At 34.7% G+C, this 19,067-nt stretch overlaps 1 protein-coding gene across 3 annotated transcripts; it reads left to right on the top strand.

Annotated features, from left to right (window-relative positions):
• Positions 1-5,975: 5,975 nt before the first annotated feature.
• Positions 5,976-11,928, top strand: LOC127867978 (forkhead box protein J1-A-like). Of its 3 annotated transcripts, XR_008043835.1 has the most exons (4): positions 5,976-6,200; positions 6,912-7,494; positions 8,470-10,137; positions 10,182-11,928. XR_008043835.1 is itself a non-coding variant. In XM_052409525.1 (3 exons), exons 1-3 carry the CDS (start codon positions 6,181-6,183, stop codon positions 9,334-9,336), a joined length of 1,470 nt encoding a protein of 489 aa, XP_052265485.1. In that variant the 5' UTR covers positions 5,976-6,180; the 3' UTR covers positions 9,337-11,928. The 3 variants fall into 3 exon arrangements, 2 of the variants coding, with proteins under 2 accessions (XP_052265485.1, XP_052265486.1); XM_052409525.1 differs by having other exon boundaries at positions 8,470-11,928; XM_052409526.1 differs by lacking the exon at positions 5,976-6,200 and adding an exon at positions 6,382-6,671 and having other exon boundaries at positions 8,470-11,928.
• Positions 11,929-19,067: the final 7,139 nt, after the last annotated feature.

The following is a 19,067-nucleotide window of genomic DNA, read 5'->3' as shown; positions in this document are numbered from 1 at the left end:
TGTTTTTCACATTGCCATAAGCCGCATAGAAAACTGTCTTTTATGCACTTGTTGAAATTTTGCACGACATTGATTTAAAAAGTTATTCGAAAAAAAGAACCACTTACAGGTGTGTTTACATCCACTAACATCCATTTGTGAACCCCATAAAGTCAAGTGATCCTGCAACATGGTCACATACAGACCCATTTCTAGGGCATGAGTGTGACCAAATATTTAGTGGGTCACATGATCGGCCAAACTCGACCTTGTTTGGGAAATAAAAATGTTCAACAATAAGTCAAAATAGGAGTTAAGCTAAGGTAAAGATCCCGTTTACAGACGTAACTTTTGTCGATAGTAAGGAAAACGTTTTCCGAAGTGAATACCTTTACGTCGTTATCACGTCTCGGTCGTAGTAATAATCCAATTTTTAAAATGAACACATCAAATAACATTATTTGTTAAACACTTTTCTTGCCTTATTTACGTAAATTATGAACGAACGCGGAGACTGACTGAGCGCCACATGTGCAATCTGTGTAAACACTACCCTACTATAATTACAAATCAAAGCGCTGAAGGCACTAAAGTTGTTCGCTATTGCATAATCTCAGACGCAACTCATTTTTCAAAATTATGTTATAGCTTTTTTAATCGCAAGTTTGAAATAAGAGTTATCTTAACGCACCGGTCGAGATAAGTGCGCACTGTTTATCATTCGGTTTATGTTGTGGAGATAACTTATCAAAATAGCAACATGTTCCTTTTTGACGTTCTGAAAGCATAGAAAGCATGATGCAATGGTATAATAAGAATCAAATATAAAAGAACATTTGCAACCACCATCATATTATATGAATATTGTTGAAATATCGAATACCTATCACACTACGAATATTAGTACTTTGTTGTTGATACATTACTTGTTACCCTTGCAGTTCTCACGGTGTCAACCAGTCTCTGACCTTAGCATCGGCATAAAAACACCAATGCGCTTTTTCGGCGTAGCTGTTTACCCAACTTTTTATCTTAAATGGCCTTTACTTAACGCCATTAGATTCGAATAATATATTCGAATATTTCGAATATTTCATAGGCTGATTCGAGTGAAATCCTCTGAACTTAGTTTAGTTTAAACCTATTTATTTTAGCTCGATTGCGTCGAAAGCCTTAGGCTTATATAAACGCTCTCGAGTCCGTTTCCTGGGCCTAGAACCAGTACTTGGTGTCTTTGGGGGAAATCTAAAGAACGCTCCCACGGTGGGGATCGAACCCGTGACCTCCCGGTCGCAAGGCGGACACCATATCCATTACACCACGGCGACCTTAAACCCTCTGAACTTAAGCTACACGGTGGCTGTGCATAGCGTAAAGGATGTAGCACTGATCAGTGTAAGAAATTCCGGACTACTCTCTTCATGTTCAAACAGCACAAATTGTGGCCCCGTTAAAATTACGCGTTAAAATTCATCTTGCAGAATTTCAGGTTCTGTACTCAGTCACTAATCACCATTTTTTCTTTCAGTGTGAGAAAACAAACACCGAAATAGTATAGTATCACGATAAGAGGAAAATCGTTTAATAATCTAATCACAAATGTTTGCCGTACTCGGTCAGCACGTCTGAAAATCGTCCATGAACGCCTGGATAGGCTGCCCGTACTTACCAGTTTACTATATTTGCAATTGTTTAATTCAATTTTGTATCGAAAAGCATTGTACTAAAATGTGCCATTTACAATTCGCAATAAGATTTTTTAAGACCCGCGTCATGCGAAAATAGGTTATGCCATATGCGCCCATCATATATAGCCCACCCAGCTTGCGCATCTCTTAATCTGGTCAGGAGATACATAATGAGACCATAACACATTGAGTGATTTTATAGCGGACAGCATCGCCTTTAACCAGACTGCGCAAATACACAGGTCGGGCTTGAGCTACACTGGCCAAAACGCCATAAGACCCATTGACGAGGCTATGAAAGTGTGATTTAAATGTGTCAAAAGAAAACTGCGTGTTAATCAAATATTAAAATACGATATATTTCGATGGTGACAAAATAAACTCATAATAAGCCATGTGAGGACACATATGATGGGAATTCCGTAGTATATTTTTATCTATTTAAACTAATGTGTGGTTTGACTATTATAACATACATTTCATGCGGTGAATATGCGACAAGCAAGTGGAAAACAAATGTTAAACTTTTGTTTTCAATATAAAAAAAGTTAATTTCGAACTTTATCTCAAAATTAGCATTTACGCCAAATATCTTTTTACAAGATATTTCTTGTATATATAGTTGTTTTTTATGTTCGGCTTTAGCGATTATAAAGCATTTTTGTTGTTGTCTATAGTATACCTGTCATTATTGGTGAACTCATGTTCAACGTTCTATGAATTGAGAACTATGAATATAAACAAACTTAACCATATACTATTGCGTTGTTATCACACGTGCAATTGAGAATACATGAGAGATCGCCGCTAACTGTTGAGAGCAAAAGATCGTTTTCAAGACATATCAAATTTGACCCCGCTCTACTAGCAAGCACTATCAACGATGTTACGCAACAGACGCTTGATAGTGTATTGGACTCTCGATTACCCACTATACTTGTTGATCAGCAGTAGTTTAATTTCCCGTATCTATTAATAGTTTCGGTACCTAACAAAACTGGCTTGAAAAAAATTGGTATTAACCAAAGTTGTTCGCAAGCGAATATCTAAAATCTGGCGCAATAGTGATACATCGACTTTCTCCGGAATCCTCCATAAGATATGCTGATTTTAGCAAATAATTGTCTGCTGATCCAGAGCACGGAGTGAAAACTTGCGGTTACAAACAACTTTTATCGCGTGTTATCTCTTTTGAATGTTGTTCGCTGCGCTTAATTGTCTTCGTTTGAATGAATTATTGTTTGCAGATTTCTTTCGACCTAGAATCATATTTGAAAACTGTTGGAATTCGCATAGCACTAGTTATTGAACAAACTGAAATAGTGCGAAAATTTTTCTCAGCGCTGTGTGTTTTTATGTTATGATGCCTCAGGGGCGCAACTCGGTATACAGAACACGTCTCGAACGACGGTTGTCTTTCTTTATAATCGAAAATATCGGATAAATTAGTGGCTTTTCCTTAAAAAAACGAAAGAACACATTGGAGTTTTCTGTTTTAATACAAATTGGCCATGATGCATAATCATAATTGTTCTCAACACGGTTTATTTATGTATTTATTAGGAATATATTTCACCGAGTTTTCTATGAATAAATGAAAAAAGACATACTTAAAATACATATTTAAAAGTGGAACACCAGATTATTAAAGCGCATTCGTGATTGTACCCAGCGTTTTAATAAGCCTTTATGCTTTCAAAGCAATCGAGCTAAATAAATAGCTTTAAACGAAGCACTTAGTCTCGTATTTTTTAACATAGAAACTGCTGTCAGGCTGCAAGTTTCCGCATAATCAACATTCCTCACAGCGTTTTCGAATAACATTTGTATCCATGCATGACTGATTTATCAACGTAATAAAATAGCGTGTTGATTTGTGGTAATTGTGTTTATCTCGGTCTTATTACCTATTTGCAACAGCCAACCGGACAGAATATGTAAAAGCACGTGGCGGGGAGGCATAATTCGATCGCTAAGAAACTCAAGATTGCGTGAAACCTAATGTTAACTGTGGCAATATGCGATGGCCAAAAACATGGCATTTTGCATTTAAAATACTAACTTACAATAATAAATGTTAGATCATTGTTTATGCGTATTTCGTACAAAAACATTGTCATTACGAACGTTTCAAATAAATAGATAGATTTAAAGAGACGGGTTCATAAAGTTTCGAATTTTTGAACAAAAATAACGAATTAATTTACAAAACTGTAATGCTTTTAATAATTTTAGATAACCATAATTACAGGGACAATATTCAATATAAAAAGGACATGCAATGAGTTTTGAGCCTGGGATCTAGAAACAACAAATAACACGAAAACACTCCAACACACGGGTTCTTAAAATGAGTACGATATGAGGGTTTCTGCTAAACGTTAAATGAAAAGTGTTTTCTTGATGCATAAAGGAACTTACATACGCATCATTTTATTTTATACTGTTCATTACAATACGCACCTATGGACGTGTTTGTAATAAAAACAATACAATAGAAAGTTAATTCGTAAGAAATTAATCAGGCATTAATTGTTTATTTTTGCACAATTTATTCTTCACATTGAAATTTTCTAAATTATTGTGGGTATTTTTGGGGAGGGGGGGGTACTTTCTTTATTTCGCCATACAACTTGTTACGTTTAAATGCACAGTGGAGGTTCTTGTTTTTAACGAAATAAAGATACGTCTAGCAATCAAACAAGATGTCAATAAAGAGTGATTGGCGCAGAATACATGCCGTCGGAACTTGACAGTAGTCGCTGATTGCCAGAAATCGACGGGTAAACTCTCTAACATAACTCTGCGATGTTCACAGTTTGTTTAAGTAAGTGCGATTATCAAACATCAGAGCAATCAACGCGATTAGAGGAGATCATGGTAATTAAAAACTGAACGAGTGATTGCCGATTAACTGTGCTCAACCGTTTGAGTAATTTGCCGTCTAAAGAAATGATGCAGTGATTAAAGGATTGCGCGCAAGATACTTGTTTTGGAAAGGACGTTGACAATATTTTCTTATGAGAAAAACAATGACAACGTAGAAATAATGAAATATACGATTTCGATGTCAAGACATATGTCATATACCCTGAAAATAGCGATACAAAAATCTTAATTTAAACCTTCGTTATGGCGGTTGAATGCCCGATTATGCCATACTTTATTGTTGAGAACTCGTTAAGCAAGTAAGTCCACCAGATCCACCAGATTGAACTTGCAGAACATGCTCATACGTTCTCCAACAATAAAATCAACAGATTAAAGTTATGATAATTCGTTACGGTACATATTATAAACAAGCACAGATTGTTTCAAACAATCGCTCACAAATCCTCTTAATACAAATAGTCTAGCATTACAAATATTTAAATCACAATACGAAGATTGCAAAACAGTCCCAAAATTTAATCTGGATTAAACAATTGTAATATGTTTGTGTTATTAGTGGATTTATTTGCTTGTGAATTTGTACAGACAGTCACATTTCATATCTACTGCACTCAAATGAAACGTCTGTGCTTTCTAGTGTCAACTTGTGTTGTTTATTTCATTTGTATGATGAAAGAAACGGTTTTTGGCTAGTACACGGTATCTAGAGGACCCTCCGATCGACATTGGTTCAATAATAATACCGGACAAAACTCAGTCATTCAAATTTATTAATTTAATTTTACTCCGGATTCCTGCAACTGTTTGAATTACTGAAATGATGAATAAATTTGCCAAAAAAAATCACTTACCGTTGCTTTTATATATCAGTTAAATTGCGCACGTACATGTAAAGACTTATCTGTTTATAGGCAGACTATTAAGTTTCCCCTGTGGTGCAGCTTCATATATATTTAACATGTGCTGGTTCAATACTGTGCTCATTACTTTCAGTGGTTTAAATAAAATATCCATTTAGTAAAGTCTACGTTTTAAATATTAATTAGGATGCATTTGACCGTTTAATGCCAAGATTTATCGATGTACAGTAGACCTGTAACAGTGTTAATTAAATCGTCAAAATGAAAATGACAAGTCATTGCATTATGTATCTTTTAGTGTGATACATATTCAGGACCTTTAATTGAACCCAGTGTGTTTACAAAAAGCAAATTCTTCCATTGGCATTGGAAAAAGTAAATATTGTCTCGTTGCTGTAAATAAGAGCAAATGCCGTCAAAACATTATGACAATCGGTGAACGCAGGCAATAATCTGAGCGCTGAATAACCAGGAGTCCAATCGCACTGTTTCGCGGACTTTTTCAGACCAATCGGAACTGTGGTCACAAGGCGATGTGTTACAAACAAACTGATTGGTCATCAGGTCCTTAGAGTATTTATGGTTGTTTACACAGTTGCTACACCAGACTCATTCAGTCAAATATATGTTAAAGTATAAGATTTTCACAGTGTGTGTGACATCTGCCAATACTTGTTGCAAAACTTGGAATTATTTGGATGTAGTTTACAATTTGCTTTCAATTCAAAGCTAACAGATGTCAAATCAACACTAAATTTGGAATGTCACAACGTTATCAAATGTGAGTATATATCGATAACTTTTACCCAACTTTTATTTGGTTAAATCGTCGATATTTTATGGCTTTATTCAAACAGCTTTTGTTAACATTTAAAATGTATTAATTATTTGCGTGTTTGTCTTATAATATTCTTTTTCTTTGCATTTATTATATTTTTAAACCTGTTTGTATCTATAAAGGTCCTTGTTTTAAACAAGTCTTGCGCTTGTTTTCATGCACCACGTGGGAATCTATATTTAGAGTGGTTCCGTCCAATGACAGCTAATACTTGTCAATACTGTAAACATGTCTGGACTAACCAGTATAGTGTACATGGCAGAACAGTATATTGAAATCCTGTATGTACACGAATTCTTCTTGCCCGGGAATGCAGTTAGATTAACATTTCATTCTGGGTTTATGCTCTGAACAGGTTACATGAATTGTTTTGGAATTATAACTTTACACAGGACATGTTTAAATATTAAGACAGTAAGTGTATGCATGATTTATTGATTAAAGTATTAAGTAAACAAATTGAATTAAACACAAATGCATATAATTTAACAAACATACATTTATGATTTGTTTTCTTTAATGGTATAATTAATTAATAAGTTATTAATGTTTAAACTTTTACACATTTGTAAAGTATATATACCATATATAATATATAAGTATTAAAAATATATATATTAAAAATAATTACAGATATTTATTCTTATTTTTTAGATCAATGCTTAAAGTTCAGCCCCACATCAGTACTTCAAGGTACCAGCAGGCCTTTTCAGTGCATCAGCGCCAAGTCCCAGTCAGAATGCCAGTGTTGACGCGAGACCACCTGGCGCTGCGCCTGCGCCAGAACTGGATGGCAAAATACCCGCTAGACACATGCAGCAATGGTGGAACCAACCTTGATGACAGCCTCACAAGTTTAAACTGGCTCCAGAATCTGAACATCCTGAAAATCACCACACCAACACCCCCGTCGAGTCCTGGGCCAGCTTTTAATGACTACAAAAACTTTAAAGTGAATCCGAATTCAATTTTGAATGTAGCCTGTGGTCCCCCGCAGACAAAAATGTACGAAATGAGATTTATGACACCTGATACTCCCCCCATGACCCCAACAACGTTTGGCAGTGACTCAATAGACTATAAGACAAATCCGTATGTGAAACCGCCATATTCGTACGCCACTTTGATCTGCATGGCAATGAAGGAAACCAAGAAGAGTAAGATCACCCTGTCAGCCATTTACAACTGGATCACAGACAATTTTATGTACTACAGATTAGCTGACCCAAGTTGGCAGGTAAGAATATTCTCTCACATTTTATTTATATTTAAAATATATGCATTTTTTATGATATCTTATTCATTATATTATATATTTTATATCAAAGGATATTTTAGATTTTTAGTGATGCTTTTAATATATATAGTAACATAACAATGAATTTATGAAAAAATAATTGTGAAACAAAAGTAATTTATGAATTGTAAATTAAATTATGGTACACATTATTACAATTTTCATGTTTGTTGTATTAAAATTTAAGGAACAATTATTTATAAATCTTAAATTAAGGTACTCACATTGACACTCTTCATGTTTGTAATATACAAAAATAAAGCAAATGCAGTCTTGCAAAATATAAAAATCATTATACTCTTAGATGGGAATTGTTTATACCAGTATCAAATTTCATAGCCCTATCTTGTGCAACTCAGAGCAAATTTTTAGTATGGGCAAAATCAATATTAGGAATGCCATTGTAATAAAGATTTTATGATATGGAGTCTTTGAGAGCCGTGAACATTAAATGTGATAGATTACTCCATACCAATGTAGAATTTACCGGAGATCGATTACTTTTATATCTGCTCAATACTATTGATTTATATCCCAGGTTTTAACAGTCTAGAGAGCCTCGCATTGTTTTGGGCCACTAAGCTGAAATAATTATAATGTATTATATTTAACTTATAGGATAATCCATGTAATAAACTATGTGGCAATCTGTTATATTTTTTTATTATGTTAATATAAGAAAAACCTCAGTTTAAATATATAGTCATGTGTTTTGAACCCATTCATTTATCTTAAATATACATAGTTTGAAATTTATCATATGCATCCAAGACTAAATTTTTATTCGAATTTAGAACAAAATTATAGTTGTTGTTTTTTTTACTTATTAATCTTACTTATTTATCACTTATCATGCAATACCAAGTTATGCACTGTTTCCGATGTAAACCAATGTATTGTTCTTTCTTATTGCAGAATTCCATCAGACACAATCTGTCCCTAAACAAGTGTTTCCAAAAGGTCCCTCGGAGAAAGGACGAGCCAGGGAAGGGTGGATTCTGGAGAATAAACCCAGAATATAGTGACTTAATAGAAAATGGTGTCTTCAAAAAACGTAGAAATAGTCGGGATGGTCAGACAACACCATCATCAAGTTCACCCACAAATGTTCCATTTAATCTAAAGCGTGTTAAAGACGAATTCAGTCTTAAGCGTGTTAAAGACGAACCATTAGACGACAGTTATGAGGGCGGTGGCTGTAGCCAACCCTCCAAAATGCGTAAATTGGACACTGGCAGCAGTGCGATGCAGTTTGGTGCTAACGAGGATGATGGTCATTTGAAAGGGGATTTCAACTGGACCTCAATTTTAAATCAAGACATTGAAATCGGTGGCATAAAAATTAAAACTGAAGACTTAATAGACACTAATGACGATGCAGCTAGTCAAATTTTGGCCATGAGTCCATCATCATCGGACTCGAACTCAGTCAGTGACTTTGGACTTGATGATCTATTGGGTGACACTGAGTATATCTCATCCTCAGAATCTCCCTTGGACTTCACCACGAGTGATTCTCTCAATCTTCAGGTGGTGGGCACAGGAATTAGGGCTCCCGATTGGTGGGCGGACAGTTTCAATGGCGGCGAGCGTGGACTTCTTCAGAACATTGAGAACATTGAAGCCCGAAGTGGGTTGAACACGCCTGTAGCGCCTTCGCCCGTACATGAGTCCGATTCTATTGGACACCCATGGTTTGATCGGTCAGACATGGGTTTGGACGCTAATTTTGATGTGGAAGACTTGTTTGATATTGAGAATATTCCAAGCCCCCATGTATGAACTTGAAGGGTGTGATTTTTAAAAACATTTTATGCAAAAAAAGTATTAAACATATTCTATATTTTTACTGTATGAAATATTTGTATCACTAATCATCACAGTGATAATGCTTTGTTAAAGTTTATTTTTCACTGTTTAAAAAAATCATGTTAAATCAGTAAAGATTGTTTGTACTGTTAAGCAACATCATGTAAAAACTTTGTATGGTTAGGATGATCATGATACTGCCAAACACTCTAGCTCTTTAGCCATTTATTTGTACTGATTATGCTCCAATACTGCCAGTACTCTTTTTTGCTTTGTTATGGTTTCTTGTTTTGCCTGTGATTAGTATGTGAGCGTCTGAAAAGGCATTGAATATGTTATATACATTAGGCAAAGATTTGAATCTCTCAGGATAATAGGGTAATCATGCCAGTTATTTTCGTTGCTGAACAGAATTCTCTGATTCATTAATGGTCCTAATAGGGAAAATTGACGACAATACATGTAATTTGGTGGTTGATTTTGTAATTTGATGAGTCAGTTATAAACAGTTTTGAGTAAAAAACAATAAAGTTTTTTTCCTGTCTGTCGGATTTCATTTTGCATTGTTATGGTTGTTACTTAGATATAAGTTATTATTTGAAATATGTTATGACTTGAATGAACTCCTTTCTTAATCTGATGTATTGACTTTTGTTCTGCTTGAGCATGTGTGCTTGCATAGTGTTACAAAGATTGCCAGATAAGAATGGATTTTGATGTTCCTTATTGGTGATTATGTTTAATCTAGTGCCATGTAAGTACTGACTAGAGAGGGTGGAACCAATTTGAAACTTGTCATGTAAGTACTGACTAGAGAGGGGGGAACCAATTTGAAACTTGTCATTGAATAGAAGCTTAAGCTTACATTTATTAATAGTAAGATTTTACTATTTTATTGGCTTCTTAAGATTATTTTGTAGTTTATTAAGATAGGAATTGAAACAGTGAACTATTTATTACTTTTGACTACTTAATATTGAAATAAATAGAACATTTCATTTCTACAAATAGAGCATTTATCTGTTGTGAGTTGTTCGAATTGAATAAGCTTTGTATAGATCTGATACTGTGTATAGTTAATTTTGTTAATCGATTTACTTACAAGGCATTTGTATATGCTAGAAAAAGCAAGTCATTAAATAATTACTAGTAAGATCAGTGATTTAAGAACTTTTGAGATACATTTAGATCTGCAGTGTCTAAACAAAAAGTTGTATGGGAAAAAAGCTTCATTTTGGTTCCTTCCCAGTGGGATTGTGCAAATTTTATTAATTATGTTGTCATGGAAACGTGACTTCCCTTATCATATCCGTCCAGATAAGTCCGTCCAATTATAGTTGTTGTTGTTGACGTGTTCAGCACGTACAAGTGTACATTTTGTATATAAAATTAACAAAAAATGCATATATTTATTTTGATAGTTAATATTGTATTTAATATAAAAATTGGTCCTCTAATTGTATATCATGTACATACAAACATTTTTATTTATTTACAAAGAATAATATATTCTATATTTTGTTATTTATTATTATACTTACTGGTATGCATTATAATTGTGATATCTTTTTTAAGATTTAGTTGACGATGTTTTCATCAATTATGATGACATAATTTTAAGATTTTTTTACAACAAATATTGTTTATTAAGTTGTAATTTATCTGAAATGTATGGTATAAGCTATTTAGCAGATTTTTTGTTCGAATCAATTGACATACATTATGAGTTTTTCTACCATCAGAATGATCAAACTAATCAATATGTAAATGTTTGTGTATAGTGGTATCATGAAGAAATTGAAAAATATTTAATTTATATAAACAAAAATTGAAATAGCAACTTATATTTTCAGAAGTTTTTTGTGTGTCTGGTATTAATTGAAGTGTTTAGTATCTAAAATAACATTGTCCAAACGACTTGCTTAGTTATGTTTATATGGTTTATTGGGCATTTTTGTTTTGTTTTTGGACAATATACTCTGGAGAATATTATGGAATATACCAAACATGGCAAAGTATAACACTTCACAAATGGTTGGCTGCCACAAAGTTTAGGTAAAGTAGCAGATGAAAACACATATTCCTTCATTGTGAATATTGTTTTCTCGTATAGTCAAAAGTAGCATTAAGTAGTTAAATCTCTATATCAGTATTGTGTCGCCGGCTGGTTGGTGAATTGCATATTTTGCTTTTGTTTGTGGTTTATTTTGCGTATTGTTATATTTCCAGCTGTAAACTTCCTATTTTTGATAAATCATGGAAGAGGTTTAGAAATAAAACTTGGTTATTTACAACATTCCATAATGCATTGTATGCAATTTAATGGCGAATTTTGTACAACATAATGTAGTCACTGTGAACAGCAAGTGTCTTATCAGTACTTTCTGTATTTACCAACCATTCATTTAGTATTAACATTGTATTAACGTATACAAAAGACCCAGTATTAGCATAGAATTGACTGTGATTGTATGTTTTGATATGGTCAGTTAAAAGGAATTTAAAGTATTGCAAATAATGTCAAATGAGTTTGGCGTGAAAATAAATAAAAGTTAAGAAAAATTATCAGCATTTCGTTGTATCATTTAGAAACATTTATAGTATTTGTGATTTGGTCGACGCAGGTAATAGTAACGATACCTGTAGCTTAACTGAGCGGAAAAGAACACCAAAATATTAGAGCTGGTGTTGCCCATTATGCTAAAGTCGATCATAGCTGCGCTGGCGATAGATTAAGCTCAAAATGATATTTATGATAGGGACACCAATGATGATGACTGACATGAAATGATGATGCTGGCCCGCAGGATATGTTGATGTTTGAATGCGATACTCTGTATAGCTGAAACGATGACATTTAAGCAAACGGCCTTTGTTTTACGATATAACCGTGATGTCCTGATAAACGAGTCATACGCGATAAACGAATGATGACAGACAAAAATTCTCAAAAAATCTTACATGAATACTTTGATCTGCATATGGGGCATCCACAAAGCCGACACCACTTTGATGTGAAACATTTGTGTCTTTATATAATTATTTGTTACGTTCAGATGCTGGCATTTGACGTGGCACTCAAAACACGAGTCTGGTATTCGGAATATTTGTTTTCTCCGCAAATTCGAAAACGCACTGAGTTTTAATGTATACTATGTACACTCTCGAAATCTGTTTGCTTGTATGGATGTATGCGGAGTAAATGGTCGACAAGGGGATTTCAACTTAAGTCTTGAAATTGACTTAATAGCTTTATAAGTGTTCAGAAAACAACTCATTGAGACTCAAATGTCACTGTAGCTTTAAATTTAGGTGAAAAGTAAATACCGCAATTGATTTAAATTAGGGATAATGGCACTTATCGCTGTGCCCCACTTTGCCTCGTACGTACACACAATCGGGGATGACTCGTTAAACCCATTTCATTAAATGCTCTTCTATCAGAATATCATCTATTTCTTGACATTTGAGAGCTTAAGTTCTAGTTTTCGACACCAGTTCACACGATTAGTATGAAGCCATGCTAAATTGTGTCAAAAGTCTATGAAAACTCCGAATATTACTTTTACAATACGAAAAACAGCCGCTTTAGAACGTAGCCAAAACAAAACAGCAACAATGATCAAGCTACATTGAAAGCGCCTGTCTAACGTCGCGTGGGCGTTAGGCGCGGACAATCATTTATTGTATTATTAAAGGGACTTCTTCACTTAAATTTGGCCTTTTTAAAGCGTGTAGTTGAAGGCCTTAGATTGCAAAATGTGATAAAGGAGATGTGAAGCCTAAATATACATGTAATAACAAGAAAAGAATTTAAAAGAATGAAAGTAAAAATTAAAGAAATACCCCATAGATCTGAACCTGTGTCCTTATGCATGCAAGGCTATCGCCTTTACCAGTACGTCATGCGTTTTAAACTTTTTTAAGCGATCCGTGTTATCCAAAAAATTATACGAAAACGACACAAATTCTCATATTTATAAGATATGTTCGCGTTTGTGTACCGTTTTGTAATTTTATCAATTTCAAATGATGATTACTCACAAACCAGTATATATTTCAAGCAAGGGTCTACTTCATTGTTTTTTGTTCCCTTTAAAATGTACAGTTTTCTTTTATTCCCTTTGAATAAGCGACAAAAAACATTGTAATTTTGACATTCATAAGTCCCGTTAGAGCACAATGAAATACATAATAGCCAACTGCTAGTTGCGAAACTTTTGATTTCGTTATCTGTGCAGTACTAAATAGCCGTTTATGTCACGTCAGAACGACAATTTGAAACTCACGACCGTTCACAATTGGGACACCATGCAAATAATACCACAGGGTATTGAACAGCCTGATAAACGGAGAAATTAAGTTGACTTTAAAGCCTCGTTCTGGGAAACCTAAGCTTAATTCATATGGGTTAAGTGTCGTCCCAGATTAACCTCTGCAATCCACACTGGCTTATCAGGGTGAGCCTCGACTGGATTGTTGTTTAGAAGAGACTTCCTGTAAACGAAAATTAACATAAAAGCGGCAAGTGTAGTCCCGGATTAGTCTGTGTGGACTGCACGGGCCAATCTGGGACGACACGTTACGCCTTAGCATGAAGCCCCGTTTTCCCAAAATGAGGCTCAAATGATCGTGGACAATGTGTATATGTGTTGTCGGAAAAGAGAGTTGACATTAAGATCTACTGACAGGCAATCGGTTTAAACAAAAAATGCAGTACTTAAGTTTTTTGTATATTCATCTGAACAAGAGCAACGTAATGGTTTAGTAAATTGTGTCTTGTTCTGATAAAACTGGGCTTAATTCATGTGCGTAAAGTGTCGTCCCAGATTAGCCTGTGCTAATCAGCACAGGCTAATCAGGGACGACACTTTCCGCTTTTATGGTATTTTTAGTTTGAAGGAAGTCCCTTCTTACCGAAAATCAAGTTTAAGCGGAAAGTGTCGTCCCTTATTAGCCTGTGCGGACTGCACAGGCTAATCTGGGACGACACTTTACGCACATGAATTAAGCCCAGTTTTCTCAGAACAAGACACAATTTAACTCATTCAACGGCTCTGTTGGTCAAACTTTAGATGAGACACAGTCAATTATTGTGAATGCCAACATACCTCATACATATAAAAAAACAATGCAGTAAATAAACTGGCGATGAATAATGTTACCTAGTGATTTTTTTATAGAATCAGTAAGACCAATTTAGTGTTCCGAGTATACATGAGCGGGTTGTACGTACGGTTCGTAGTCAAAAAATCAGAAAACAACCATAAAGTTAGCAAACCACTTTTACCTTTCTATATTAAAATTACTAGAGTGCAATATACCGGTATCTTTTTGTACCTATATTATTAAGTTCAAAGTTTTAAGTACATATATGTTATACAGATTGCGGTTTATAATACGTTGAGCTGTACCTTCGGTTTTTTCCCAAATACTGAATATCGTTCAATATCTCTTGATAAGGCGATTAAAATACTATTTGGTCTGGGATTATTGATGAATCGATTTTCATATGGACGAATTACTTGTAGAACTGTGCATGGAGATAAATGAGTCAAAATATAAAATTAGAATGTTCATTATACGGATATATAATGCACGGGAAAATGTACATCTCGATTGGTGCATTTATGTAAATAATCTTTTATATATGATATTGATCGAATAGTTTCTGTGTTCCGTTAGGTTGTCTGTTTGCTGTTGTTGTTTTTTTAAATGTTCATTTCTTTGTAAATAATGCGTGCACCTGAGCCGAAGTGCGAAGAAATAAGAAGGGTCTTTCATGATCAAATAATAAGTGCACATGAGCCGAAGTGCGAAGAAATAAGAAGGGTCTTTCATGATCAAATAATAAGTGCCGATTGCGGGAGTGAATGTAATTGTAAATGTTAGTTATATTTGTTTGAACATTTCCTTATGTTTTATAGACTATACAGCATTAAGTCATGCAGCGGCTGTCAGATGTTCGTTCGGAGGGAGTGGTTTGTGGAGGGGGGAGCTAGGCGCATTTTATCAGTACTATATGCCCGGTGTCAAGCTTATGCCACTTGTTGATTATGTTTTCTGTACAATTTGAATCAAAGCGATAATGGCCATAGAGGTAATGTTCCGACCAATCCTTGCATGGTTTCGAACTCACGACTCCCTTCAGTGACAGTTCAACTCTACATCAAGTGGTGTAATGTGTGACAATTCGGCACATTCATAGCTGCAGTTAACATTCGAAAAGCGGAAAGTCTCGTAACAGATTAACCTGTGCAGTCCACGCAGGCTAATAAGAGACGACACTTTACCGCTTTTATAAATGTGTCTTGTTCTGAGAAAACTGTGCTTAATTCATGTGCGTAAGGTGTCGTCCCAGATTAGCCTGTGCAGTCCGCACAGGCTAATCAGGGACGACACTTTCCGCCTAAACTTGATTTTCGGTAAGGAGGGACTTCCTTGAAACTAAAAATACCATTAAAGCGGAAAGTGTCGTCCCTGATTAGCCTGTGCGGACTGCACAGGCTAATCTGGGACGACACTTTACGCACATGAATTAAGCCCAGTTTGCTCAGAACAAGACAAATATACTTCGTTTAAGTTAAGTCTCTTCTTAACGTAAAGCAAGTTTAGGCGAAACATTTCTTGCTGATTAACCTGTGCGGACTTTATAGGCTAATCTGGGACGATTGTTGGCACATGCATTAAACCCGTTTTTTTCAGAGAGACACTCTAATGTCCGTGAATATACTATAATACCGTTCAAGTACGGGGGAATTTTTATACAACATTCGTCCTTTCATGAGGTCAAATGAAGGCCTATATTTAGAGTAGCTTGTATTGGTAGAGTTCTACCAACAAACTGGTTTCTAATAGAGTGTAAACTGTATTAATGAAACGTGAAAGTCGCTGACTATAATTATAAAAGATTTTGAATGTTTGCACTTTTTTTAAACACGTATATTACAAATACTTATAGACCAGCCTTTAGTCAACAAGACCGAACGCCCACTGCAGTTAAACAAACTTGATATTCCGGTGTTCATAGTGCTTTTCTATTCTAGAAAAGGTCAAGCAGAGGTTGCCCTGTCAATGAACATGGAAATGGCTCCCGTGGTTGTACTTAAGACATCACTGTATACAATATACGAGTTTATAGTTAATGTAATGCCGAACACGTGATACTAAATGGTTATATTTAATATACAGGGGGGGGGTTGTCTAACAACTGGTTAACAACAACATTTAATATAAACTCAGAACCCATGGTACTATTATTCGGGAGTGGAACGTCGTGAAGAACAGCCTCTAATATAATTAAACTAATTTATCGCAAACACGGTAGTATTGATATAATGGGTTTAAAATGTTTCCTTATGCGAATATGTTTTCCTGTTAGTCTGTTTCGATGTGATCATATGGGAAATAAGTCTGCCACGAATAGTGGTTCATAAGTGGGCGCCTTAGCGCGTGTTAATCCACTTACGCAAGATTATCCGGATTGGTGATACATGTGTAAACCTCATAGTATAAAACTTCCCATTGTGTACTCCTTTATGACACTGCGAGCATTTCTATAATGCTTGATATTGAGCACAAGTGGGTTTAAAAGATTTAATTAATGGTTAAATTGGTTTATGAATAGAGCAATTATAATGAAGGCTCCTTTAGAAGGAGAATTACCCTAATTGTTTGTTTTAATGCCACGTGGCATGTCCCGCTGTGGCATGACTTCAACCTCCGCGCAGAGATTTGACTGAACCATCATAGCTGGATCAAATCCTTGCCTTCATAGCCGACTATGTTATGATAGCCTAGCCACGCGGTACAATAATTTTACGGCTTTTTTTATACTTTTTTTTATAAATTTAGGTAATGTATTTATTATTATGAACCAAAACTTACACTATATTTTTTTAAATATAAAAGAAAATGATACTACTTTTCATAATATAACACTTAAGCCCAAACATAAACTGCCAGAGGATTTTCTTGTGATGGCAGAGATTGTATGTGACAGCACGGAACGACAACTCTGCGTGTGGGCACGACTTGTGACGACACGCACCTTACAATTAAAGTATACACCAAAATGGTATTGCAGTCCAAAGATGTATCAAAACACCTTTCTAATCAGTTATCATATGTTGTCGCAAAATGTGCAATTTTGAAACAGAACAATATCAACGCGCGTCCGTAAGTCGCTTATTCCCGTTCAATTTCATTTATTTGCCCTTTTAATGCTCTAGTGAGAACCAATAAGATGTCTTAAAAACACGTAATCTTCTGGAATTCAGAAAATAAAGTTTTTAAAAATTAATTCTTAAAATAACTGTAATACATCAGCACATCTGAAAATAGAATTGTTTTATCAGGCAATTTACAGTGTACATTCCTTTTAGCTGCATATATTACATACGGACACACAGACAGCGTTCGCGTTATTTTAACGTCCTTCTAACGTAATTTATCTATTCATGCTTTTTAAGCAACACTATTATGCGAACGACTTCCAAAAATTAAAGACGCAGGTAGAAAACGGATGTGCAAATTACAAGTAACAAGAAATATGTTTCCAAAAATGTACAAAAAGCGAAATGCACGAATGCGAAATCTTAGAAGCACGTGACATTGCATGTTAAGTAAATTTTAGTTCCTTGTGCACCACACGCGAGCCACACTCCTTTGAAGGTTTTAACAAAATCCTATATTTAGCGTAGACCAGAAATTACAAGCTGATATGGGTTTGCATGCAAACGAATGAAATGAGCCCGTGAATTAAACGAGCAGTTAGTCAGTTACCTTATTAATCAACTTGATTCACTAGTTAAACTGTGTCGATAATTCTTTGCTAAACGATGAATTGGTACATAGAATGAAGTTTAATCGGAATTGCATAAACATGTGTTATTATATGGTGCATTTTTATTTGAATATTTTATGAACATGAAAACAACAACAGCCAAAACATGATCTATATTATCTATGCTATAAATGTATATGCCCGCGGTATTACAGACTTCTACCTTCAATTATGCTGTGCGCTTCTCATGAAATTTTTCTGTGTTTCTATAAATACAGTGAAGCGACGATGTTTATTATAATAGCATTTACTTATCTGAATTTGTTGTAAATTGATTTCACTAATTAACTATTTGATATTAAAGCTATCATATAGTATTCGCCTATATCACTGACGTGTTTGGTCAAAATGAAATGCTTGCAAGTCGCAAAAAACGATAAAAAAATCCGTAATTTATTATATCACTCTGGGCAGGTTTTAAATTGTTAAGTCTACGTAGATCTACCCGACATCCTGTAAATCGCATAAGAACAGGATATCATAAAGCTGTTTGCACTTAAACAATCAAAATACCGCTGTTCATGGTTTACAGTCATTATTGACGTCACTGACTTTGCGAAGGGTCTTGTTGGTGCGGTAGATAAAGATTAATTAAATGTGCATTACACTGAGAATGTGTGCACACTATTGAATTACCAGGTATTGATACCGGATGAAATGCTTAGTTAAATGTATCGATTTCCAATTTAAGGCCAAATGCAACTTCGTCTTTGTTCTACCCGCATGTCAAAGAAGTATGGTAAAAGTAATTAGAAGAACATATTATTATCAATAAATACAAGTTACTTTAAATACATTTTTGAGGAATGGTTTCGCATGGCCTTCGTGAATTAGAAAATGATAACTTTGAACAATGTTT

Source organism: Dreissena polymorpha, chromosome 2, assembly GCF_020536995.1.
Source record: "Dreissena polymorpha isolate Duluth1 chromosome 2, UMN_Dpol_1.0, whole genome shotgun sequence".
Lineage (NCBI taxonomy): Eukaryota > Metazoa > Mollusca > Bivalvia > Myida > Dreissenidae > Dreissena > Dreissena polymorpha.
The sequence above is the reverse complement of the archived record's forward strand: the minus strand, read 5'-3'. Positions and strand labels throughout refer to the sequence as shown.